The following is a 21,947-nucleotide window of genomic DNA, read 5'->3' as shown; positions in this document are numbered from 1 at the left end:
TAGCTCCAGTGGTCAACTGTGCAACGAGAAAATCTATTGTGGCCCAAAAAATGTTTTCCTCATAGGCTGTTGACAAGACACCTTGATGTGCAAACGGGGTTAATTATTACTCTATGTATTATGATTTTTTTTAAAACCATTAAGGTTTAATTATAAAATTAACCAACCATTAACCTTGGAGCTTACCATAACTGTTTGTGCTCTTTCAGTACTACAAACCTACAAACTCATATATTCAACTCACAAACCAGTTCTTGTACAGACTTGCTGCCCTCTGCATTTCCCATATATGCCAAACTGTAGTCTGTACACCCCAGAATGTAGAAGAGACCATTTAAGGGCTTTGGTGCTTGGCAGCTCCATTCGTCTACCAGAGTCAGACAGTAGGTTCACTGCTTTGTACTCTGTTAACCTGTTAGTTTGTAAGCCTGTGGTTATTTCTATTTTATTACTCTAATTTTAGAGTTCAAACTATATCTTTGTGAAGTGTTTTAAAAGATTTTACATCTTCAGTAGGAACCAGTGGGTTTGGGTCTTGAAGCCTATTTTATTGAGTACCGAGAAGAGGACTAAAAGGTTCCTGTTATTATTATAATTGTTGATATTTACATTTACATTTATTCATCTGACATATGCTTTAGTCCAAAGCAACATCCAAAGCAAGGAGTAAGTCTTGGGCTGTCCCTATAAACAGTGCCATGTTCTACTTTGCACATGTGCTACAAGGCTTGCAGGTGCATGAAATAACATGTGATGAGCAAGTATTCTCAGAAAAGGTAGGTCTTCGTTCAGCTGACCAAATTGAGCTTGGCGACTTGTTCGCCACTGAGGGAATACACAGGAGAAGAATTTGTATTGAGAAGATCCTGAAAACCAAAAAAAAAAAAAAAACACGGATGTCTTACATCAGACAAAGACTGTCATCCAAGGAAAATCAAAATATTTTAATGGAGTGCATTATTTTGTCACTGCCCAGAAATTTTATCCCTCGCAAGTCACCTTGAGTTGTCTGATGATGTGAATGTGGTAGTAGCCTTTTTATTTAATAGCCTTTAAATGGATGAAAATGAAGAAACTGGACACCAGCACAAACAAATTAAATGTGTGTATCGCTGTGCATTTTATATCTGTGCATATACCTGTATTGAGTATATGTGTGTGTAGGTGTGTGTGTGTGTCGGGGGGGTATATGTGGGGGTGGGGGGTGGGGTGGGGGGGGGGGGGGGGTGTATGTGTGGGTGCCCGCATTTGTGGAGCAGTTGTTTGGCAGAGGTATTTCAGGCACATGGTTGGACTCTGTGGCAGAGTGACAGGGAGCAGATAAAGACAGAGAGAGAGAGAGAGAGAGAGAGAGAGAGAGAAAGAGAGAGAGAGAGACAGAGAGAGAGAGAGAGAGAGAGGGAGGGTGGGAGGGAGTCTTCCCAGTCAGTCTGAATCTCTCTGAGCCTACACAATCTTCCAACACAACCCCAGGCTCAGTAATGCTGTGAGAGTGAGCTGTACCTTTCACACACACTGCAATCACCTGCTCGAGGACACACATAGCACACACCCGGTGAGTAGACCTCTACATCACTGTTGCTGTTTGTATTTTGCCACACTAATGTCGAGCATCTATTTGAAGCTGTGAGGTTTCGACTGTTTGTATCCACTTGTCAGTTCGGAGGGATTATTATGTACAGAAATTGCCACAGTGTTATAAACTAGTCTCTGTACATAATATCTATCATTAGTAAGTTATCTAGAGGTAACTGGTTGTTGTTGGGAAGGAGATAAAATGAGCCACGGGGGTCTCTTGATTCTATAATCTTTTAATTCCTTTAAGCTGTTGGCTGTTTGCAGTGTCTCAGCAGGGGTCTGGCTCTAACTAACAAGTACTTTTACTCATGGATGGGCACATACACGCAAAGAGCAGCTGAAGAGTCTATAAAGTCATTACTTGATGTCTTGTCATTTTTTTCATGTTTCTCAGAGATCACATTTAAAACACAAAAAATGAATATCTTTAAAACTGACAAGCTGACAAGAAAATTGCATGTACAGGATGTGGGTGTGATTAATGTATGTACACACACACACACACATGCACTCCCACATACATGCTGTTGTTCTGGGCTGCCTGCAGTGAACCATGTCACCCTGCGCCCTTTCCTTCCCACTCATCCCAGTCAGATCAACATTTCAGCACATGTGGCAGAGCTGGAGAGGAAATACACTAATGAAACAGAACTCCTTTTCATGCTTGTATCAGGATCAGAAATTGTATTTTTATATAGAATGCACCCAACATAAACAAGTTCTAGTGATGTATTTTTTAATACCAAATACAAATTATTTTTTAACAATTTATATTTGCTTCAGAGGTTTGAGAGCATAATTCCATTCTTCCCTCACACAATAACACAATAGCTCAAAATGCAGGGAAATACGTTTATTTGAGACTGATTACGTGAGAGATGTACAGATGGTATATCTCACTCTCAGATGATATCAATTTCATGTCTGTGTGAGTACAGACCTGGAATCAGCCTGTAGTTAGTTTGAGTACTGGAAGGAGTGGAGAAACAGCTAGCCAGGCTCTATCCAAAGTTCTTTTTTTATTTGAATCTCGTCTGATTAATTTGTACATACACAGAAACAATTTCTGGTTTTAGGGGAGTTAAGCACTGGAACTACTTCTTAGCAATCAACAGTTCTTCAAGAAAGAACCAGGCTAGCTGTTTCCCACTGGCCCCAGTCTTGATGATTCCAGCCATGTGCTCTGCACTTGCTAACAGACAATGACATAGTAGAGTGGGGTCTTATTTTTGTGGACCAGCACAAGCAGTGCTCCAACATTTCGGTAATTTCCTGACCTTCAAATTCGTTGTGCCCATCTGTGTTATTTTGGTGCCAAGCATAGAGCACATGCTGTATAGGTGGAAGGAGAGTCACAAACAGGTTGGAAGTTCATTCAAAGGAGGCAGCACAACAAAACAAGTTGTTGGTATTTTGGAGCAAAACGTGTCTTAGACTTTGAGCCAACAATCTCAGAACCAGGTCTGTGTGTTGTCAGTTTGCTTCCACAATGCTTAAAATGTAAATAAACCATTTCAACTAATCTCACCTCAGTTTAAAGCAGGCACTTCTATAAACCAGTCTGTATTTAAAAAAATTAGTACGAGTAATTCTTACAGTATCTGTTGTCCACAGCTGCTTTACAGTGCATTAAAAGCCTCTCCTTCAGTTCATTAAATTCCTGCAACACATAAATGTAATAAATGTATCTTCACCCTCTGATTTGAGAAGTGTGTGCACTATAATGCACTGCCATTATGTAAGTTGGAGATGTTGGATTACAGTGGATCATCAATCCTATGTCTCATTGATTCCTTTTTGGAATGTAGCATTTCATATTTTATTCTTTATTCTTTGATCACAGTGCAAATGTTGTTGTAGAAATTAAAAGTAAATAGTGTCAAATTACCTCATCAACATTTTTGATTATCATTATTATTATTATTATTTTATTATTATTATTATTATTAGCCAGCCCTTTTGTACTTTGCGCTTCTGTACCTATATGAACCAGGTGGAAAACAGGCGTGCTTGGAGATGACCACAAGGAGACCTACCTCTTTGTGCTTTCATTGTTAATATTGGGCCCTTAGACTCAGGATTTGGTGGGTCAAGACAAAAATTTGAACTAAAAGAGAGTTACTATTGCGTTTAAATCAATCACAACATGCATGACTATTTGCTAACATGTTAGCACTATGATAAACAATAAAAGCCATATCAATGTAGTAGAGTAGAGTCATTTTAAGGACTCTAAAATAACTGGATTGAAGACTGTTGCGGTTAGTTGGCTGCAAGAAGTCAAGTTGGAGGTGATAATACTTCTAATGTTTCTTAGTTGTTTAAGTTTCCCCATGATCTTTTCTAAACTAACCAAGTTCCATTCAATTCAATTCAATTCAATTTTATTTATATAGCGCCTTCCACAATCAAAATTGTCTCAAAGCGCTTTACAGAGACCCAGAGCCTGACCCCAGAGCAAGCACTTAAGGCGACAGTGGCAAGGAAAACTCCCTTTTAACAGGAAGAAACCTTGAGCAGAACCTGGCTCAGATGGGGGACCCTCCTGCCGATGGCCGTGCTGGGTGAAAGGAGGAAAAGGAGGAAGATAGGACAGCTAGGAATGGAGGAGAGGGGGAGAAGGACGTGAAGCATAATACAGACAATGTGGGTCAGCATTTACATTACAGTTAGTGAACAGTTATTGGATAATGTGTGCTCAGCAGATTAGAATTATGAAAGCTTTACCACGGGTTACTGTAACCATGACAACAATGTTGTTTTATGATTTTTATGAGATGTTCCTATGGATCAGGATAGGGACAAATGCCTTTTATTGTTGGTCTGGTTGGAGGAATTGTTGGTACAACAGAACAACCTACATCATATCCATATGAAGTCAGTGACACTAAATAAGTGTCAAATAAAGTTGCGTAACACCTTGATAAATTGGTGTTCAGCAGACCATGCAGCAGACTAGTGATGGCATCTGCTGTTAGCCTGTGCACTGTTAATCCATCAGAGATCAGATTAAGGACAGAGGAGCAGGGATTAGACGTCAGGAGGACCTTGGCCGAATGGCCAGACAGACAGGGACGTATTAGGGTCATGTCACTGCATGGACTGGACACTGGCATGGATCATGGACAGAGCACTGATCGAAAGACCTGAAGGGATTTTATCCAAATTCTATAGGCAGATGAAAATGTTAAGTGTTGTGAATGTAAAATTGTCACTAATCTCCACTGTGGGGTTCTATGGGTTATATTACCTTAACAGGGTGTTCACAACAGTCATGTTAAGACCTGTTTATTAGATCTATTGAGAACTTGCTGCTTAAATTTGGTTCGTGGTTTGTGGAGGCTACAGATGGGAGAGTTTGGTGACTCCAAGAAGTAATACTGAAAAATATGAGGACACAGATTCTGAGCACTGTGAGAGGATAATCAGCAATTTTAAGTTTGCAGAGGACTCCCCAATATCCAGCTGTGAAGCTTATGCCTGTACGCTTTTCTTATGTAGACTGAAGTTAGAATACAGGGCCAAACAGGGTCAAAGGCAAATTGTTAGATCACTTTATGTTACTGGTAAGTGGGCAATCAATTAAAACAAACAATAAGGCAACAACTCACATCTGACCCAAAGAAAGCCCACTGTGGGCTTAATGACAGGCACAAAAACAGAAGGGAGTGGCTCACCCACATGACAGGAAATTCTCATGATCCTGAGACATTTATACTATGTAGTGCAGTCATTGTAATTAAATGACGCGTTACCCAGTGTGATCTGTGATGTATTACTCAGTGTAATCCATGCTTTATATACCACGTGCAACATACTTTTGAAAACTTTTCCAAGCATTTGTCTCACATTGTCTGGCATATTAAAGTTTCTTTTTGAGCTAGCCACAGCTACAGGTGTTTTCCCACCTCTAGTCGCAGGAGGCAGTAACAAGAGTATATGTTTGGTTTTATCCTTGACACACATAAACACATAAAGAGCCTGACCGCAGAAAATATACTTGAATTGATTATGCATTTGCTGATATATCTTGCCTGAAACTCTCTTTACTGTCCATACCCAAATCTATGCCCATGGGTAGTAACAAGCATATTCCAGCTTGCTGCAGTGAGGGGTACCTTCTATAATCAGGCAAAGATCACACACTCAAAAATATGCCCTGGACAAATCACACAGATGTAAGCTTTTGTTCTTTAACAGAAGCATGTTCAAATAATTTCAAATAGCTTTGCTTTTAAAAGAGAAAACACTTAAAGGGTGAGGATTGCAGCAGTAATTATGGTTCTCCAAAGACACATAAATATCCCTGCCAGCCTGTTTGGAGAAGGGTTTTATGGGTAACTGCAGGTCACAGAGGCACGCAAAGAAGCCGTTGTGCACATGTCCCTAATGTTAACAACGTGAATCATGTAACACAATGTGTCAAAGACAGCTGAGTGATTAATCAAATTCCTTTTAGGGAGGCAGCTTCAAAATGGAAAACAAAAAACATGAAAACATTATACACAAAATCCATATATGTAAAAAAGAGACAGCCATGCAAATCCCTTTAAACAACTTTGTATAAATTTCGTCTACATGCACCAGGTTAAACTGGTTGGTCTTCCAAATGTTCACTGGGTAACCTTCACCAACTGTGATAAAGAGCAGCATACAACAACTAAGCTTTTCCCTGGGATGCTTCCAGGACAGTCTCCCACACAGGGAATGAGACAGTCTCAGTGCTACCTTGGTAGAAACAAACTAGTCTGGCAAAATAAAAGTTGACAATATAAGAAAATAAGAACATTTAGAAAAAAGAAAAAGAAAAAAGCTCTTAGAGAGAGCTTGGGTAGGCAGTGGCATGCAGCCAGTTGGAGACCATGCTGGCAGACTTTTTGAACGATGATGATGATTTAGAATAGGAATAGGTATACACACTTTTGCTTTCAGACACTGTCAGATAACATGTTGGACAAACTAGCCTGTTTCAAGAATGTTACTAACTCATATATTTGCTGCTCACAAGCTGCATATGCAATTGCTGTACAGTTCCCCAATGCCCAAACCACTACCTCTCCTACCTCAACTACCTGCTTTGTGTTCAGTGTAATGAGAGGTAGCTTTTCATGGGGAGGGGTGAAAAGTGAAAGTCTGCAAGCCAAGCAGCTTTGGAAACTGCCCAAGCAGCATGTGCAGCTTTTGCCAGTGACTGTACTTTTGCCTAACTAGAACACTGTAATTACTTTTAACTATTAGTGCTCTAAAAGCACCCACAAAATGGTGTTGGCTCTTTTGGTTTTTGAATAGAAGAATAGAATAGAATGCCTTTTATTGTTATTATACATCTTTTACATGTACAACGAGATGAAAAGCATCCCCTTCTTCAGTGCAACATGTATATTTATACAACATAGAATAGAATAAAATAAAATAAAATGAGATTAAATAAGTTTAGTGCAATAATGAATATTAATGAATATTGCAGTTTTGTCCTTCATTAGCATGTAACCATGGCATTTATTATCAGCTCTTTTTTCCTTGGTGTACCTGCTCAGTTCAGGCATTGCATTGCAGCAGTCCAGGTGGACTGATGTACTTTCTCTCCCTTTCTTTCAGCACCTGTCAGGTGGCTTTGGCTGAGAACACACCTCCAAACACATCTGTACTGTTTCTAAATCCAACTGTATTTGACTGCGCTTCACCCATATTCATGGTCTGCGTAGGGTGACCTGATGTCCCGCTTTGTGCGGGACAGTCACGCATTTCCATCACTTTTCACACGTCCCGCAAATTGAGATGCTGTCCCGCATTGTTATTGACAGTCAGACTCCAGTTTTGAAATGCATGTTTTATAATCTGGCATTTATCAAATAGGGGACGGGGCGGGCTGTTTGAGCATGTCAATCAAACTGGGACGCGGGTCGCGGCCAGGCACGCCCACCAACAAGAAACAATGCAAGTCAAGTCAAAACGGCATGCAGCGTGAGACATGGACGGAAGCTGAAAGTGCATTGTCTGTGTGGGCCCCTGCCTACCTGCAATTGTTGCTGTGATAGAGCTGAAAGACTTTTGATGGAGCAGAGTAGAAATGTTTATTTTTTTAGAAGTTCTTTTAGACTACCTTGATGCATTGGTATCCCACATTGTCCCACGCAAACGTAGTCTTTGTCCCACATCTGGTGAATTGGGATCTGGTCACCCTAGGTCTGCGTGTTTATTCAACATGATTGACATGTGTTAAGGGATTTTTTCCCTCCATCAGCTCTCTTTCAGGAACAATGTGTCACCTGCTTCAAACACATGTGCGCACTCTCGTGCACACAATGTCAGGTTGGTCCAACTGCAAGCCAGGCATCATCTCTATTTTCAGCAGTGCTGACCAGGCCTCCATAGTGTCAACAGGTGGACAAGCTAACCAGCACTATGACGGTCAGGAGCCTCTTCTCCTTCCGTCTTCCCTCTATCACTCAAATTTCAACCTTTATTTAATCTTGGAAGGGATCTTCCCTATGAGATAATTAAAGCCTAGAACATATCCTACACAGCAAACGCAAAAGTGTTAAATTTCGAGTGTTGGTGTTGGGTGTAAAAAATACAGTCATTTCAACTCTTGTTTAGTCATTTCAACTACAAGAGAGTTATTCCTTAAAAAGTGTTAGTGTTGATCGTGGGAGTCAAATCTGAACAACTCTGTTCAGTGTTAATCGATCGTTAAAGTTAATCGTGTTAATCGTTAGTCAAAATCAACAGTGACCGAACCACAATTTAGTGTCTCTGTGACGTGTTTGCCTCACGACACTGGAGCACATACCAATGACCAGGACAGTAGGACTACTCTCTTTTCCTCACTTGGACTGTGAAGAGCTTTTTCATGTAAGTAAACCAAAGATAATATGTGCTTTTAATTACATTTTCAATGCAGCCGTTTTTAGGGGGATGAAGTGGGCAGGAAGTTAACTATGTTGACTAGTTAGCCAATTCACAATGTAAAACTGTATTACCTAGCTAGCTAGCTAGCTAACTTAACGTTATATATTCAACTGAAGTTATAACGTTAAATATGAAATTAGAATAAAGACTCAATTACACTGGTCCGCAAAGGCTAACGTTATGCAGCTGAATTAATTCAGAGCAAGGGGGCTAAGGCTTGAGTGTGTGAAACTGACCTTAGCAAGAAACAACGTTCATGTTTCACCTCATGACAAGGTAGGTTTCATGTTCAAAGCGCAATGCTTCATGCGATTTTTGGCAGATAAAGTTTTCTTTTTTGCGAAGAAATTGCTATTAACACACACAATGTGCTTGATAAATGCATGCACCTTTGTCTGTTTCAACGCCGAAGACACACCAATGTTAGCGATTGCACGTCTTCTGTGAGGGGTTTTAAGCTAGCGCCATCAATGTAACACAAGCATATGCTGCAGACGTTTCATTATTATATGGTCTTATTGCAATGCATTGAATGTATAGGGGGGTTTTCAAATGTTGGATGTTTCATAATTGCCAATTTCATGTAACTTCAATGTTTTATTTTGAAGGACTTAAGTTTACGTTTGCATTTCCAATGTCATGGTTTACTTTTTGTAGGTGATGGAAAACTGTCGGTATTCATTTGAAATTGTCTTTAAGTCGGGTTTCACCGTAAAATTTGGCAGCTTTTTATAAAGGGAGAAATTGGAGGTTATGGTATGACAGTGCAGCAAGTGTAATGCAATTTTATTGTATTGGAGTATTTGCACTTTGGCATCTCTTCACACGAATTTGAAGTTAAGGTACTTAAAACATGGTATTGACACTGTTAGGATTTAGCGTTGTATTGTTAAGTTAATCTTTTTGTGCATTAATCTACTAAATATGTTAAATGTGTGTATATGGTTTGAGGTCTGTAAAGTGAACTGTTGAGACTGTTAGTGTAGTGGCATTACTCATCATGTTACACTAGTGTTATGAAAATTTACTGTAGCATCAGATCAATTGTACCCAATTCACAAATGTTCTTTGTTTTCTTTATAGTACATGTTGGTGAAGGTGACATATGGAAAAAGAAGTATGTCAAAGCTGAGACTGAGAAGAGCTATGAAGACTTCAACACATTTCTTCAGATAGGTTGGTATCACTTTTCATACATCCCTGAATGTTTGAGAAAACTGAGCAGTTGCCACAAAGTTCAATATATATATGGTGTTGATCTGTTTATATGGATATTAGAAAATACAAACATACTTCATTGTTCTTCATCTAATACTTTCTCAGTCATAGAAAAACTAGGTCTTCCACTGGAGACTGAGCTGCACTTGACAGATGAATCAGGGACAGAGGTGAATGCAGATGTGTTTGTGGAGCTTTTGCAAGCAGGGAACCTTATAGTTACGGTGTCCACTAAAGAGTCAACAGGTGAGACTTGGCCTTGCCATGGAAACAGTGGATCACTAATGGTGAATATTGTGGAGGACTATTTAGTCATTGTGAGTGTGTATATTTCTTTCAACTGTGTTACAGTTGTCCTTCACAGGGCTTCGTTGGAGTCACCTGTGTCAGACATGTCATTCTTGAATGTGTCAGACTCGTCCTCTGTGCACCTATCCTCTGATTCATCAGATGCAACTGTGATTGTTCAGACAAACGGAGAAAAAAGAACGCATGCTGAATGGGAATCTGCTGAAAGAGGTGTGTAACTGCCTCCACTTTTTTTCAATGAATGATATATCAGGTTATTAATTCTCTGATACTGTGCAGATGAGATGTGGTTTTGTTGTTGGACAGGCTAAATTAATTTATACCTTTCTGATTCTTTCTCTTTTAGATGTTTAGAGATGCTCTCCAGTCCAAGCCGGGGGGACAAGATGTTTTGGATGAATATGACAAAACCAAGGCATTGAAGGATATTACACGGAGGAAGATGGTTCAAATCTTTATTTCCTCAGAAAAGGTTGATTCCAAAGCACCATTTTATGATACATTATCTGCGCTGCATTTGTAAAGTAGGTCCCCTCCTTCATGTATGGTGCATGAGGTTTGAGGCCAAACATAATTTTTTTATTTGTGAAGAATTTCAAAAATATTACAAAAGCATTGGTGAAACAACACCAAAGACAGCTAGCTTACCACTGGGAAAATTGTAATTTTCAGAGATTTGAGTTTGGTCCAGTGAAGAAGGTAATCATTGACAGCTTGGAGGGTTGTGAGATGTTAAGTGCTCTTTTTAATGTGAATGTATACTCAACCACTGTGTCAACCATTAATTGGGTTAAAAACTATGGAACAGAATATCTGATTGGTATGTTTGTTTGTATCAGAACAAGTATAGAAATTCCAATTTTCAGAAAGATCACAATCATCATTATAAATGATGATCAAGCTTTCATTTTCACTTGCATAGTGGACACTTTATTTTGATGATCACTTCAATGCATACTGTGTTGAGGACAGGGCAGATTCATTAGCTGTTTTTTTGATGAAGGAGTTGATCTATAACAGACCCTATGACAAACAGTTTTCTAATGAGATGGAAGAAAAAACATACATTGTGCCACATTGTCATATTGTGTAACCTGTTGTTTTGGAGTGCTTCTGTTGTTGGGACATTATAGCAAAGGCAGTGCTGTTTATATGTTGTGCTTGTTTGAAATACAAGTTGATTCAAACTATAAAGTTTTGTGTATTGTGTGTTTTTTTAAATAATTTTTAGTAGTATGTAATGTTTTGGGGAGTGAAATTAGGATTACTAATTAATTCCCAGTAGTGTTGTTTAAAATAGAACTTAACTACATAAAAGAGTTAAATATTGAGTTATATTTCACATTGTCTTTAGTGTTAACATAGTTTTGACTTTAAATGTCAACTACTGAAAGTGCTGCTTCAGCTCTCACAGTGTAAAAATATTTTTCAAAAGTGTTGAATTAACTCGATTTAGTGTGGACCAATATAGACACTTTTAAAGTGTTGAATTTAACTCTATTAGAGTTGAATTGACACTGCTGATTTTGCTCTGTATGCTAGACTGAATCATTTCACTCTTCAGACCAAAACGTACAAACACAAACAGAATTACATCACCTGTAATGGTCATTACAATGAAAGAACATGGGAGCCAGTTCAATGGTATGATTGATTTACAATTCATATTTGATACATTTGCCATATTGTGGCTAATCTCTCTAGATAAAACGCTGATAATGTGAAAAAAAAAGGATTGTATTAGACCAACCTTTTCCATTAAGATATACTGAGGAATGAAGGCTAGTGGAATACAGAAGCTATCTTAGGACTAAATTGGGACAACTCTCTGTTAAATGCTGACAGCAAACTGTACAATGTCCGTAACACTTATACATGCATAGCATATGCTATTGTATGCTTGTATACTTTTGTTTTACTAAGAACCCATAAGAACAACAAGGATTGCTGTAGTATAAAGTTAACATGACTAACTTAATGCTAATAGTCCATCTAAACAACAAAATATGTTGTTGGCCATTTCATATTGATAGGACATCATGTGTTAGTGTGTGCACAGACAGAACTCAAAGCAAATGTTAGAGGTGGTGGATTCAAAGTCAGTGGAAAGATGTGATTTGACAAAAAAAACTTTCTGGGAATGAACTGAAAATGAATGGTAAAAATGTTTCAACTTGAGTGAAACCTTTGCACATATCTCAGGGCTTTATGAATACTTCATGGGCCTGTGGAGACAAGAAGAAACAGTGGAGGTATGTAACAGAAAGAACCACAGTTTCCAGTGAGTTTTGAGTCCATCCAGAGGTTGAGCTGAACACAAACACAAAGTTAGTTGACTGACTGTTGCAAATGTAATTTATTTCATTACTAGATTGAAAAACAAACAAAAAAACCCGTCAATTTCCTGTGTCAAACTCACACCCTTTTTGATTTATCAATCTGCCGCTGACAGTCTTCCGACAACTCTACCTCAGCAACCACACCACCACACTACTTATGCTTTTTTGATCAACAAGAGTCATAATTCACACAGCCAAGAGAAGTTTATGTCAGTGAACACAGGTTATGTTGACAGATTTGCTTTCATTTTCTACTTGACAACAGTCTTGTTTTAATGTGTGTGTGAGTTCTGTGTGGTTATTGAGTTGGATAGTTCTATTGGAAAATTATGCTTTGTAACATAAATGTTGACAGCCACTGTTTTTTCCCAAGCCCAGCATTCCTCCAGTTCTCATCTCCTTCCCACTTCCTGTTTCTTTTCCAAACTGCTGACAGATCTGCTCAACATTGTTACATAAACTTAATCTATATTGCTTGAGCCAGGTGTAACTAAAAACAGGTGCAAGTTTGAATAATTTTTGTTGCATTAAATCAAGACAATTTATTTGATTTTTTGTGAACAGGACAGATTCATTGAGTATGATTCAGAGTATGACAATGATGAATCTCACAGTCTATTAATGGCATATTAGAAGCTGTCACCCAAAAAAGCCTTGCTTATTCTATTTGATGATGTATTTTAAAGGTATGTATGTAAATGTATGAATGCAAATTAATTAGAATTTTTCCCTACAGTTGATAAGTAGTTTATGACTAAGAGCTAAGGTGAATGATGTTTAATGGTAGGAAATAGACCTGCTTATTCTATTTGATGATGTATTTTAAAGGTATGTATGTAAATGTATGAATGCAAATTAATTAGATTTTTCCCTACAGTTGATAAGTAGTTTATGACTAAGAGCTAAGGTGAATGATGTTTAATGGTAGGAAATAGACCTCAGATTTTACTGTGTGAATGCTGTGCCTGGGTTAGCCATGTGTGAGTGAAAGATTTTAGACAGTATGTGTGTGGGTGTTGAAGGGGGCTGAGCATTGAATATGTAAAAATATAATCGCCTACTCACATACATTATGGTATTTAGAACAGACTTGTACTGACATGACTGGAGTTCATGTGATCCCCTCCCTCTCAGCCAACAGTGTGAACTGTGTGGACTATCAAGGGCATTCTGTCTACACATCCTGTATATGTTTTTGTATTCCTTTAAACAGCATGTAATCAGTTAATAAACTAAAAGTAATAGATTTAATATATGAGTAAGTTAAACTATTGTATTTGCTGTGGATTGGTGGAACTGCTTGTAATTCCAGTGTGGCAGTTTTTTTTGCAAACCATGACCAAAACCTTTTCCTGACCTAATCTGCATGGCAGTAGGTCTTGGATGTGCAGATTGTGTGGGCCAGCGTGAAATGAAGAACTGCTGCGTCTTCGTTTTCATTGATTTGTAGCTACAGAGCAACAGCTGGCTTTGCCACTGAGCTGTATAGGCTAATTTGCTGCTGAAATAACAGGGAATCATCACTGTCTGGTGGTATTTGTGGTGGTGATTGTGTGTTTACACCCACTAGGAAAGGTGCATGAATGCTGTGGTTGTGTCCAAAGACTTTTCTCTACTCGAGGACTTTACAAAACCTAAAATAGATATGAACATGTACATGGCGACTGACTATACCACTGCTGTGAGACAGGCTGCCATTCTTGTACCACAGCTTCATGCATTCCAATTATCTTGACAAGGAGGTATTGAAAATGCCATGCATAGCACTTTTGAGTCAGTATGAACTCTGCCACCTTTTAGTTGTACTGGACATGAACCTATGTATTGCCATGTATCTGGCATACTGAGGAAGCAAGCTGCAGTGTACATGGACTGACATAGAAATTTACTCAGCTCAGGTGCTACTAGCAATACATAAATAAACATGTCCCTGCTTATTTATCGCTGAGAATCGTGTTCCCTCCTACAATATGTATTTCCAGCACCTTAACATTTCCTGTCTGCAAACTGATCCGGTATTCACTTTATGTAGAGCTAAAACTCCTACAACTGATGACCTTTCTATAGCAGGATGCATGAAGTGGCATTATGTAAAAACAGCACAGTTACAGACGATGGCATTTTTTGAAACAGAATTTGGATCAATGGAGGGCGAAGGATTGAAGAGATTGTGAAAGATAGACACTCATTGTGAGAGCAGCAGTTAAAGTTTTCCAGCAAATAGCCTGTCTGTAGTTTTGCTAGTTATTTGTAAGTCTTATGAATCCAGTTTTTCCTGTAGGTTCCACTGTTTGAACTGTGTTGAACTAAGATTCAGGTTATTATTTTTCACTTTTTAACACGGGTGGGGAAACTCAAGCTGAGCTTAACCTTGAGTAACCACAGCCATTGAAGCTGTATTGGAATGGCACATTAGGCTGATGACATGCTTATTCATGCAATTATTCATGCAGAGATATGCTTATTCATCCAAACCACTTTAAGAGCCAATCTGCAGCTCCTGATCTAACAGCTCACTGTGGTTGTTTCTGCTTATACTAGTCCTCCCTGCAATATTTAAAACTGATCTGCTGATAAAATACCGCAAAATATGTCCATATTCAGATTCTGATTCAGAATCAGAGAACTTTATTTGTCCCCGGGGGGCAATTTAAGGCACATTGAGCAGAAAGAGGTTGTGGAGACTTGATGTGGATGAAAGCTGCAGAAGATACTAGTAAGTGAGTAAGCTTTCACACTCTAGAAACAAATACGCACATTTTTGAACCATCCTTCCTATAGAACTGCTTCAGCTCAGTCATCTTCTTAGGATGTCATTGCACAGCATACCTATTGAATTGAGGCCTGGGCTCTGACTGGGCTGCTCCAAAAGGCTACACTTCTTTGTTTGAAAACATTTTATAGTAGATCCACTTTGATGTTTAGGGTCATTGTCCTGCTTTTCTGTTTTTGTTTTTGATTGTTGCTTCCTCTGTGGTGTCCTGAGCATTCTGTGTCATGCCTTGGGAATTATCTTAACTGGGCATAGACTTCTAGGGAGAGCAGCCACAGTAATAAATTGTCTCCATTTTGTATATAATTTGCCTAATGGTGGACTTACACATGTATAAATTATTTGAGATTACTTTGCAACCCTAATTCCCAAATCTAATTTTTGATTGTAAGTGTTCTGAGATCCCTTTTTTGGGCATGGTTGACATCAGCAGATGCTTCTTGTGAATAGCAAACTCAAAATGTTTGAGTGTGTGTTTTTGATTCAAGCCATCTCTTAGAGTATGTCTAACCTGCATCTTTGCTCTTGTTTCATTGATTGAACTCCAATTAGTTTTTGCTGATGTCATTAGCCTTGGGGTTCACATATTCTTTTCTAAACTGCACTGTGGATGATGATGATAGTTTAGATTCCTTTAAACCTACCAATACATACAGTAAGTACCAAGTAAGAGATATGCTTACTAACAAGTCGAAAATATGTTGATACTGAACATAGTATAATGTTCACAGACAATGTCTTTGTTTTCTGTCAAAATATCCAGTCGTGTGGTAAAATATCAATCTGCAGAAATAACAGCATTATTCAACTTATTTGATGGTTATGTTTTGGCGCTTAGCTCTTGCTTAGGGAAAGATTGTGGCCTGGTTTAATACAGGAAAAAAAAAAGCTTACAGTGACTACAGACACAGTGTTTATTTAGATTTAACCAAAACCACAAGCTTTCCCTAACCTTAACCAAAGAACTTATGTTGCCTTAGCCTAACAACTAACAGATTGTCTGCCATCCACCCCGACCACCTCCTGGCAACTCTGCTGCTATTAATAAATGTAGCGCTTCATTTATTCAAAAAATATGCTGTCTCTGAACATAATCCAGCCAGTAACTGTGTTTCCGTGTTTTCTAGGAGATAGGGTTGGTCTTTTCAGGAGTGTAAGTGGCTTTTCATAATGACATTCGGATTATATATTTAAGCCATATAAATAAACTGAATACATGTAATTGTGCTGTGTTTAGTCTCACTCTCCAATGTGAATTCATGTCAGGGTACTTAAGGTCTTATGGGGGCCAATCCCTTCAGTTTTCTGAGTGGTCAGAGAGGCCCTTATTGGCCCCATATTATCATTATTTTGTTTAAAACCCAGAAATATAAAACATTTAATAGTGCGCTTACGAGTGCTACTTATAAACAACTTTTCTAGCAATATTTATGAGCTTTCTCTCTAGAAAACACAGTTCACCACAACATTTAGATGATAAGTATTCAAGGTTCAGATGGCCAATGTTTTAAAAATTGGATTGTATCAGTATTTAAACTTGTTGCTGTGTTTTTCTATGTAAAGGACACACTCCCTGCCCTGTCTCTGTATATATTGTAAATATGCTCTAGATAACAAGTGCATTGTGGAACAAGTGGGTCTCTGTGATGGAGTGATGGACAGTGAGTTAACAGTGACAGCAATGTCACCTAACTAAAATCAAAGGCTATAACATTGCCATAGAAATTTTGGACGCGTAATTCTTCTGTTAAATGTTCATTGGCAACATTTTCAATAACATTTCAATATCTGTGGCAACTACAGAAGGTTTGGGTTGTGGACTGATGGTGATTGATGTTTAGTACAAATTTGACATTGTGTGACCAGACATTATGAATATATTCACTGATTTTAAAATGGCTACATAGGAGACATAATAGAAATGGTGTCAGTGTCATGTTGCATTATTCTATTCTATTCTTTCAACCTGTTTAACCGAAGAATCAGAAGAATCTTTATTGTCATTGCAGAATACAGGTTGTACAGTGCAACGAGATTTAACAATTTAACAAATTAGTTAGAAGTCAGGTGCTTTGCATTCTTTCTTTCACATACAACTTCAATGCAGAATCCATCCTTTCTTTCCTTTGGTCTGTCTTTTCTATTCATAATCAGAATCAGAAAAAACTTTACTGATCCCCGCAGGAACACTGCTTTGTTCCAACTTTTCAATATGCAGTACTACTACTACTACTACAACTAGTAGTACAATAAAAACAAACTACTATAAAATAGTAATAATGATGAATACACAGTAAGTGAACAGAAAAAGGTATAAACGCAAATGTGCAAAAAGTAAAAAGTAGTGTGTGAGGTAGAATCACAGTGGACAAAAGCGTACAAAGTAGAATAACAGTAATTTAAAAGTAAAACAGACATACTGTGCAGAGGTAAACTAAATAAAAAGTGTAATATGGGTCAACAATAGACTGTGGGAGTTGTAAAAAAAATTGTTCAATATCAGCAGAAAGGGGATGAATTGTATATCTGGATGACCACAGGAAGGAAGGAACTGCTGTGGCTTTCAGTGGATCACTCATTCTGAGTTGCTGGCGTGCTCCTCTGGCTAACCAGAACACTGTGTAGAGGGTGGGAGACAGTGTTCTGGCTAACCAGAACACTGTGTAAAGGGTGGGAGACATTGTCCATGATGGAGAGGAGTTTTGACAGTATCTTCCTCTCAGCGACTACATGCAGATGGTCCAACTCCAATTTCCAGGACTGAGCCAGTTTGTTTAGTCATCAGTTTGTTTAATGTGTTGGTATCAGCCACCCTCAGGCTTCCACCTCAGCAGATGACAGTGTAGAAAATGGCAACCAAAGACCCATAAAACAACTACAGTGTGGTGCAACAGATGTTGAAGGACTGGAGTCTCTGCACAAGGAACTTTCTGTGAAGAGTTTCTCATCCAGTCCAGTTTTCTGTCCAAGGGGACACCAAGTGTGCTCCTGTACCATCTGTCCCAAATGGAAAGAGGAACAGCAGGACTCCAGGTGTCTCTTGAAGTCCACCACTATCTCCTTTTTGTTGATGTTGAGCTGCAGGTGGTTCAGCTCACACTGGTCCCCAAAACTGTCTGCCAGTCTCTGGTACTCTGACACATCCAACAACTGTAGCTGAATGATAGCATTCAGAATGGTAGCTGAATGAAAGAAGTAATTCCATGATAAAACTTTGAGTGACGTGTTTCCTAACTCCCTCTCTCTTTCTTTCCTCCTGCCTCTCTTTCTCCCACAGTACATTACTGCAGACCTTGTGTCTTGTTGAGTTCTCCTTGAACCCAGTTCTCCCTTTTCAACAGAACTGTACTAGGCCATTCTGTTCTCGTCTGATTTACTGTCATGCATTATAACACAGAGTGCCAACACAATCATGTTACATTCCCTACAGTCATTGCGGCATTCCTCAGGCCTGGCTCAATCATCGCTCTGACATGTGACAAGTACATGCTACTTCTCTTTCTGTCTCTCTCCCTGTCAAAGATGATGTACATACTTTTTGTTATGATGTAGCACAGTAAATTGTTGGTGGCAGAGACAAATACTGTTCAGAAGTAAAACATTCACCCACTATGTAGTTGGCCTTTTATAGTATATGATATAATTTGATCAACTATACTTCCAGTCACATTATAGATACCAACAATAACCAACTATGAATAAATAAATAAATAAAAACTGTACTGTAAAACAACAAATGTACTATGTCCCCGTGCTTGAGTGACATTTTATAAAAACTACAAGACTCCTTTCCAAAACATTTTTCTAAAGATTTATTCAAAGAGTCTCTGGGTTAGGTTGACAGTGCCTCAAATCAAATGATTTAATGATGTATGAATGATTATTTACAATAATAATACTTAAATGAGTAAGATGAACATTTTATTACTGCTTTTTATTGTTGCTATTTACTATTTGAGGAGTTTTCAGTAACAATTAAAAAAAACTAAAACTTTGTAGCGACAAGAAAAGATCTACTATTAAAGAGCCCACTTTAGGCTTTAACTCTACCTAAACTTTACCTCACATTAAAATTTAATCAGTTCAAGTCCAGTGGAAAACCTTAAAGAATACAATGGTAAGCAGCAATCTGCTTCCTGGTAAACATTATAGAAAACTGGCCTTTTTCAGGAACTAGGAAATTGGATTTATTTACAGCTTTCCTGCAGCAGTGGAAGGAAAGTTAATGCAGACTGTTCCTACAGGTGTCCCAACTTTCGCTAATTACTTAAAAACTCTGTCTGTATAAAGACAGTGTTGGAACAAACTGTGTTACTACACCCTCTTATGCATTATTAGGACAATATTGTACTCCAGGAAGTAGTACTGTATATTTCTATCAGAATGGTGAGAAAAAGGCAAGTAACTAAGGAAGACAGACTGGTTAATCAGGGGTTCATCCTATAGCAAGATAATCCAAAACAGCAGAAGAAAAAAATTAGATGGTAGCTTCACATTATGGAAGACCAGCACAGTCTCCAGACTTAAACTCCGTCAAACTGGTTTGAGATGAGCTGGAAAGGAGGTGAAAACAAAGCAACCTGCAAGTTCAACAGTGTTGGGACGAACTTTCTGAATTTAGATTAAATTTAGTTCAACATAAGATTCCATGATTCCTTGTTTTTAAAATATCCAAGTGCTCATTTGTTCTACGCTTAAATTTCAAAAACAGTGAGGCACTGAATTACAGCACCTGGAGAAATGGGGTCTAAAAACTTTAATGGGTACTGCTCATTATTGTTTGACTTTTGCTGCTGAGTTTAAAGTTTTGACCCTTGTCCTCTCACTTCTGCCTCCAGTTAATTCACTGTCATGTACTCTGTCCTGTAGGTCAATATGGAGGAGGCTGACCTGCTGAAGGAGAGGCTCCAGGCGATCACGGTAAGGACCAGTCCCGTGCCTATGGTAGTAATATGGTGAAACTAGGATACAGATATTCTCTGTGGGGGGCACAACAACATTCAGCAAAACACAACTTTTCAGGAATCATAACATTTCAGATTACAGAGACAAAGACAGACAGAACCCAAGTCAATTCAGAGTTTATTCAGTGGATGTGTTTAAGTGGGTTGATGTTAGATTGGATGAGCTGGAGGGATACACTAAACTTTATGTTTCTGTGGTTGGTTGCGATGGGTTGTTTTGCTGTCAGGCAACTGATAAAACTCTGGGCATGTGTTAAAGTTAACTAGAATGGCCCTCCAGATGTTACTTGTTGAAGAGTAGCCACCCTTTCTCCTCAATCCTAATTCTTTTAAATGTGCTTTCAAGGGTTCCACAAAAATAAATTATGCTATATGTTGAAAGCATATCAAGAATTGCATCACATGAAAGTCTCAAGTTAAAATATTCCCTTCTAGTTTCAGTATCCTCTTTCATCCTTTCAAACTCAGTTTAAAATTTGGGCAAGGACACTGCAAGGTAGTAGTTCACAAAAGAAACACGAAATGACACTGAACTGTTGCTAGGGAGTTGGGTTATGTCCAGTCACAAACTAGAAGTGTTGTCCCACCTTTTAATAATCATAAAAATAAAAAATAAATAATCTTAAATGTTGTTGTGTTTTCTCAAATGTCGTGTTTTGCGAAAGTTGTTGTGTTTTGTGAAAATTTTAAGTCTGTCTTAACACTTGTTCCATAATGAACATTGAATGGGTAGACTGTGAAGATATCCCTTCCTAATATGACTTCAGTGTGAGAGACAGGATATAAAATCCACAGTCTTTGTTCTATGTAAAAAATACATTTTAAGCTCAGCTGATGTTACTGTAAAATGAGGCTCCAGCAGTCTGAGTCAGACAATACAAGTGGGAATTTTACAGGGAAAGTTACGGTCTGTTTTTGTAAGAGGGAATTTCATACTAAATCCTGGAAGATAGTGTACCCTCTTACCATATTAAAACAACTCAGACTGCTGAAGCCTCATACTCATTCAGCTGAATGTTAAAATACATTTTTCCAAAGAACAAGGACTGAGGATTTTGCCCTCACGTCTCTTAAAATGGAATCACATCACAAAGGAAATTCTTCAACTAAGAGGGGAAAGAAAAGGAACAGTTAAAGCAAACAGTACCCTGTTGTGCATGTGGACTTGGAAATATTATTGTACGACAGTCAAAATTGTGAGCATATCCTTTAAAGAATGGGAGGATACATCCCTATTCATCCCTACTTTTTATCTAGCCCAGAGTTTGTTGCGTTTTTTTTTTTTTTTTTCCATTCACCAACCTTTCAGCCATCACACACTTTCTGCTCTGCTACATGAAAGAGACGCCACATCCACTGGTCATTGGTTTCATTAAAGTGTGAGGTGCAGAATCATCCAATATGGACATAATTCTCAGGATACTGGTCTGGGAGTTTTCCATTGCTAAGAGTGTGAGGAACTGCGTGTCTCCTCCAATAAAAATTGACCTAAGGACTGACCTCAAATCTGTGCTGCACTGGGGGGGTTGCTGGTTCCCCTGTACCACCAGTACTATTTGTATTCTTCATCCAATTGATGAATGACGCTCATATATTTCGAGCTGTTAATTTGGATTACAGTTTCAGAGAAATTCATTTTAGCAATTATACAGCGTCTGCGGTGCCTTTCTTAAAATGACAAGCTTTTATTAAACCCTGTAATCTACAGTATGAACAACTAATTCTAATGTGGCTCATATGCAGAATTGAGTCAAAACTCAGAGCAACAAGGAGTGGCTCAACTGATAATGTCTTTCTCAGGTAAATAATGTTCCTCTGTATTACCCTCATTGGAATGTCTGAAAATTGTTCCTT

At 38.4% G+C, this 21,947-nt stretch overlaps 1 protein-coding gene across 1 annotated transcript in view; it reads left to right on the top strand.

The window, feature by feature from the left end:
• The first annotated feature begins 1,444 nt into the window (after positions 1 to 1,444).
• palmdb (palmdelphin b) overlaps positions 1,445 to 21,947 on the top strand; it is a 44,050-nt gene continuing 23,547 nt past the window's right edge. The window contains exons 1-2 of the mRNA XM_041065522.1: positions 1,445 to 1,555; positions 19,999 to 20,049. Coding sequence (XP_040921456.1) covers positions 20,005 to 20,049 — 45 coding nt within the window. The 5' untranslated portion in view covers positions 1,445 to 1,555; positions 19,999 to 20,004. The remainder of the gene's footprint in view (positions 1,556 to 19,998; positions 20,050 to 21,947) is intronic.

This window comes from Toxotes jaculatrix, chromosome 20, assembly GCF_017976425.1.
Source record: "Toxotes jaculatrix isolate fToxJac2 chromosome 20, fToxJac2.pri, whole genome shotgun sequence".
NCBI classification, from domain to species: domain Eukaryota; kingdom Metazoa; phylum Chordata; class Actinopteri; family Toxotidae; genus Toxotes; species Toxotes jaculatrix.
This window is presented reverse-complemented; position numbering and strand designations above follow the sequence as displayed.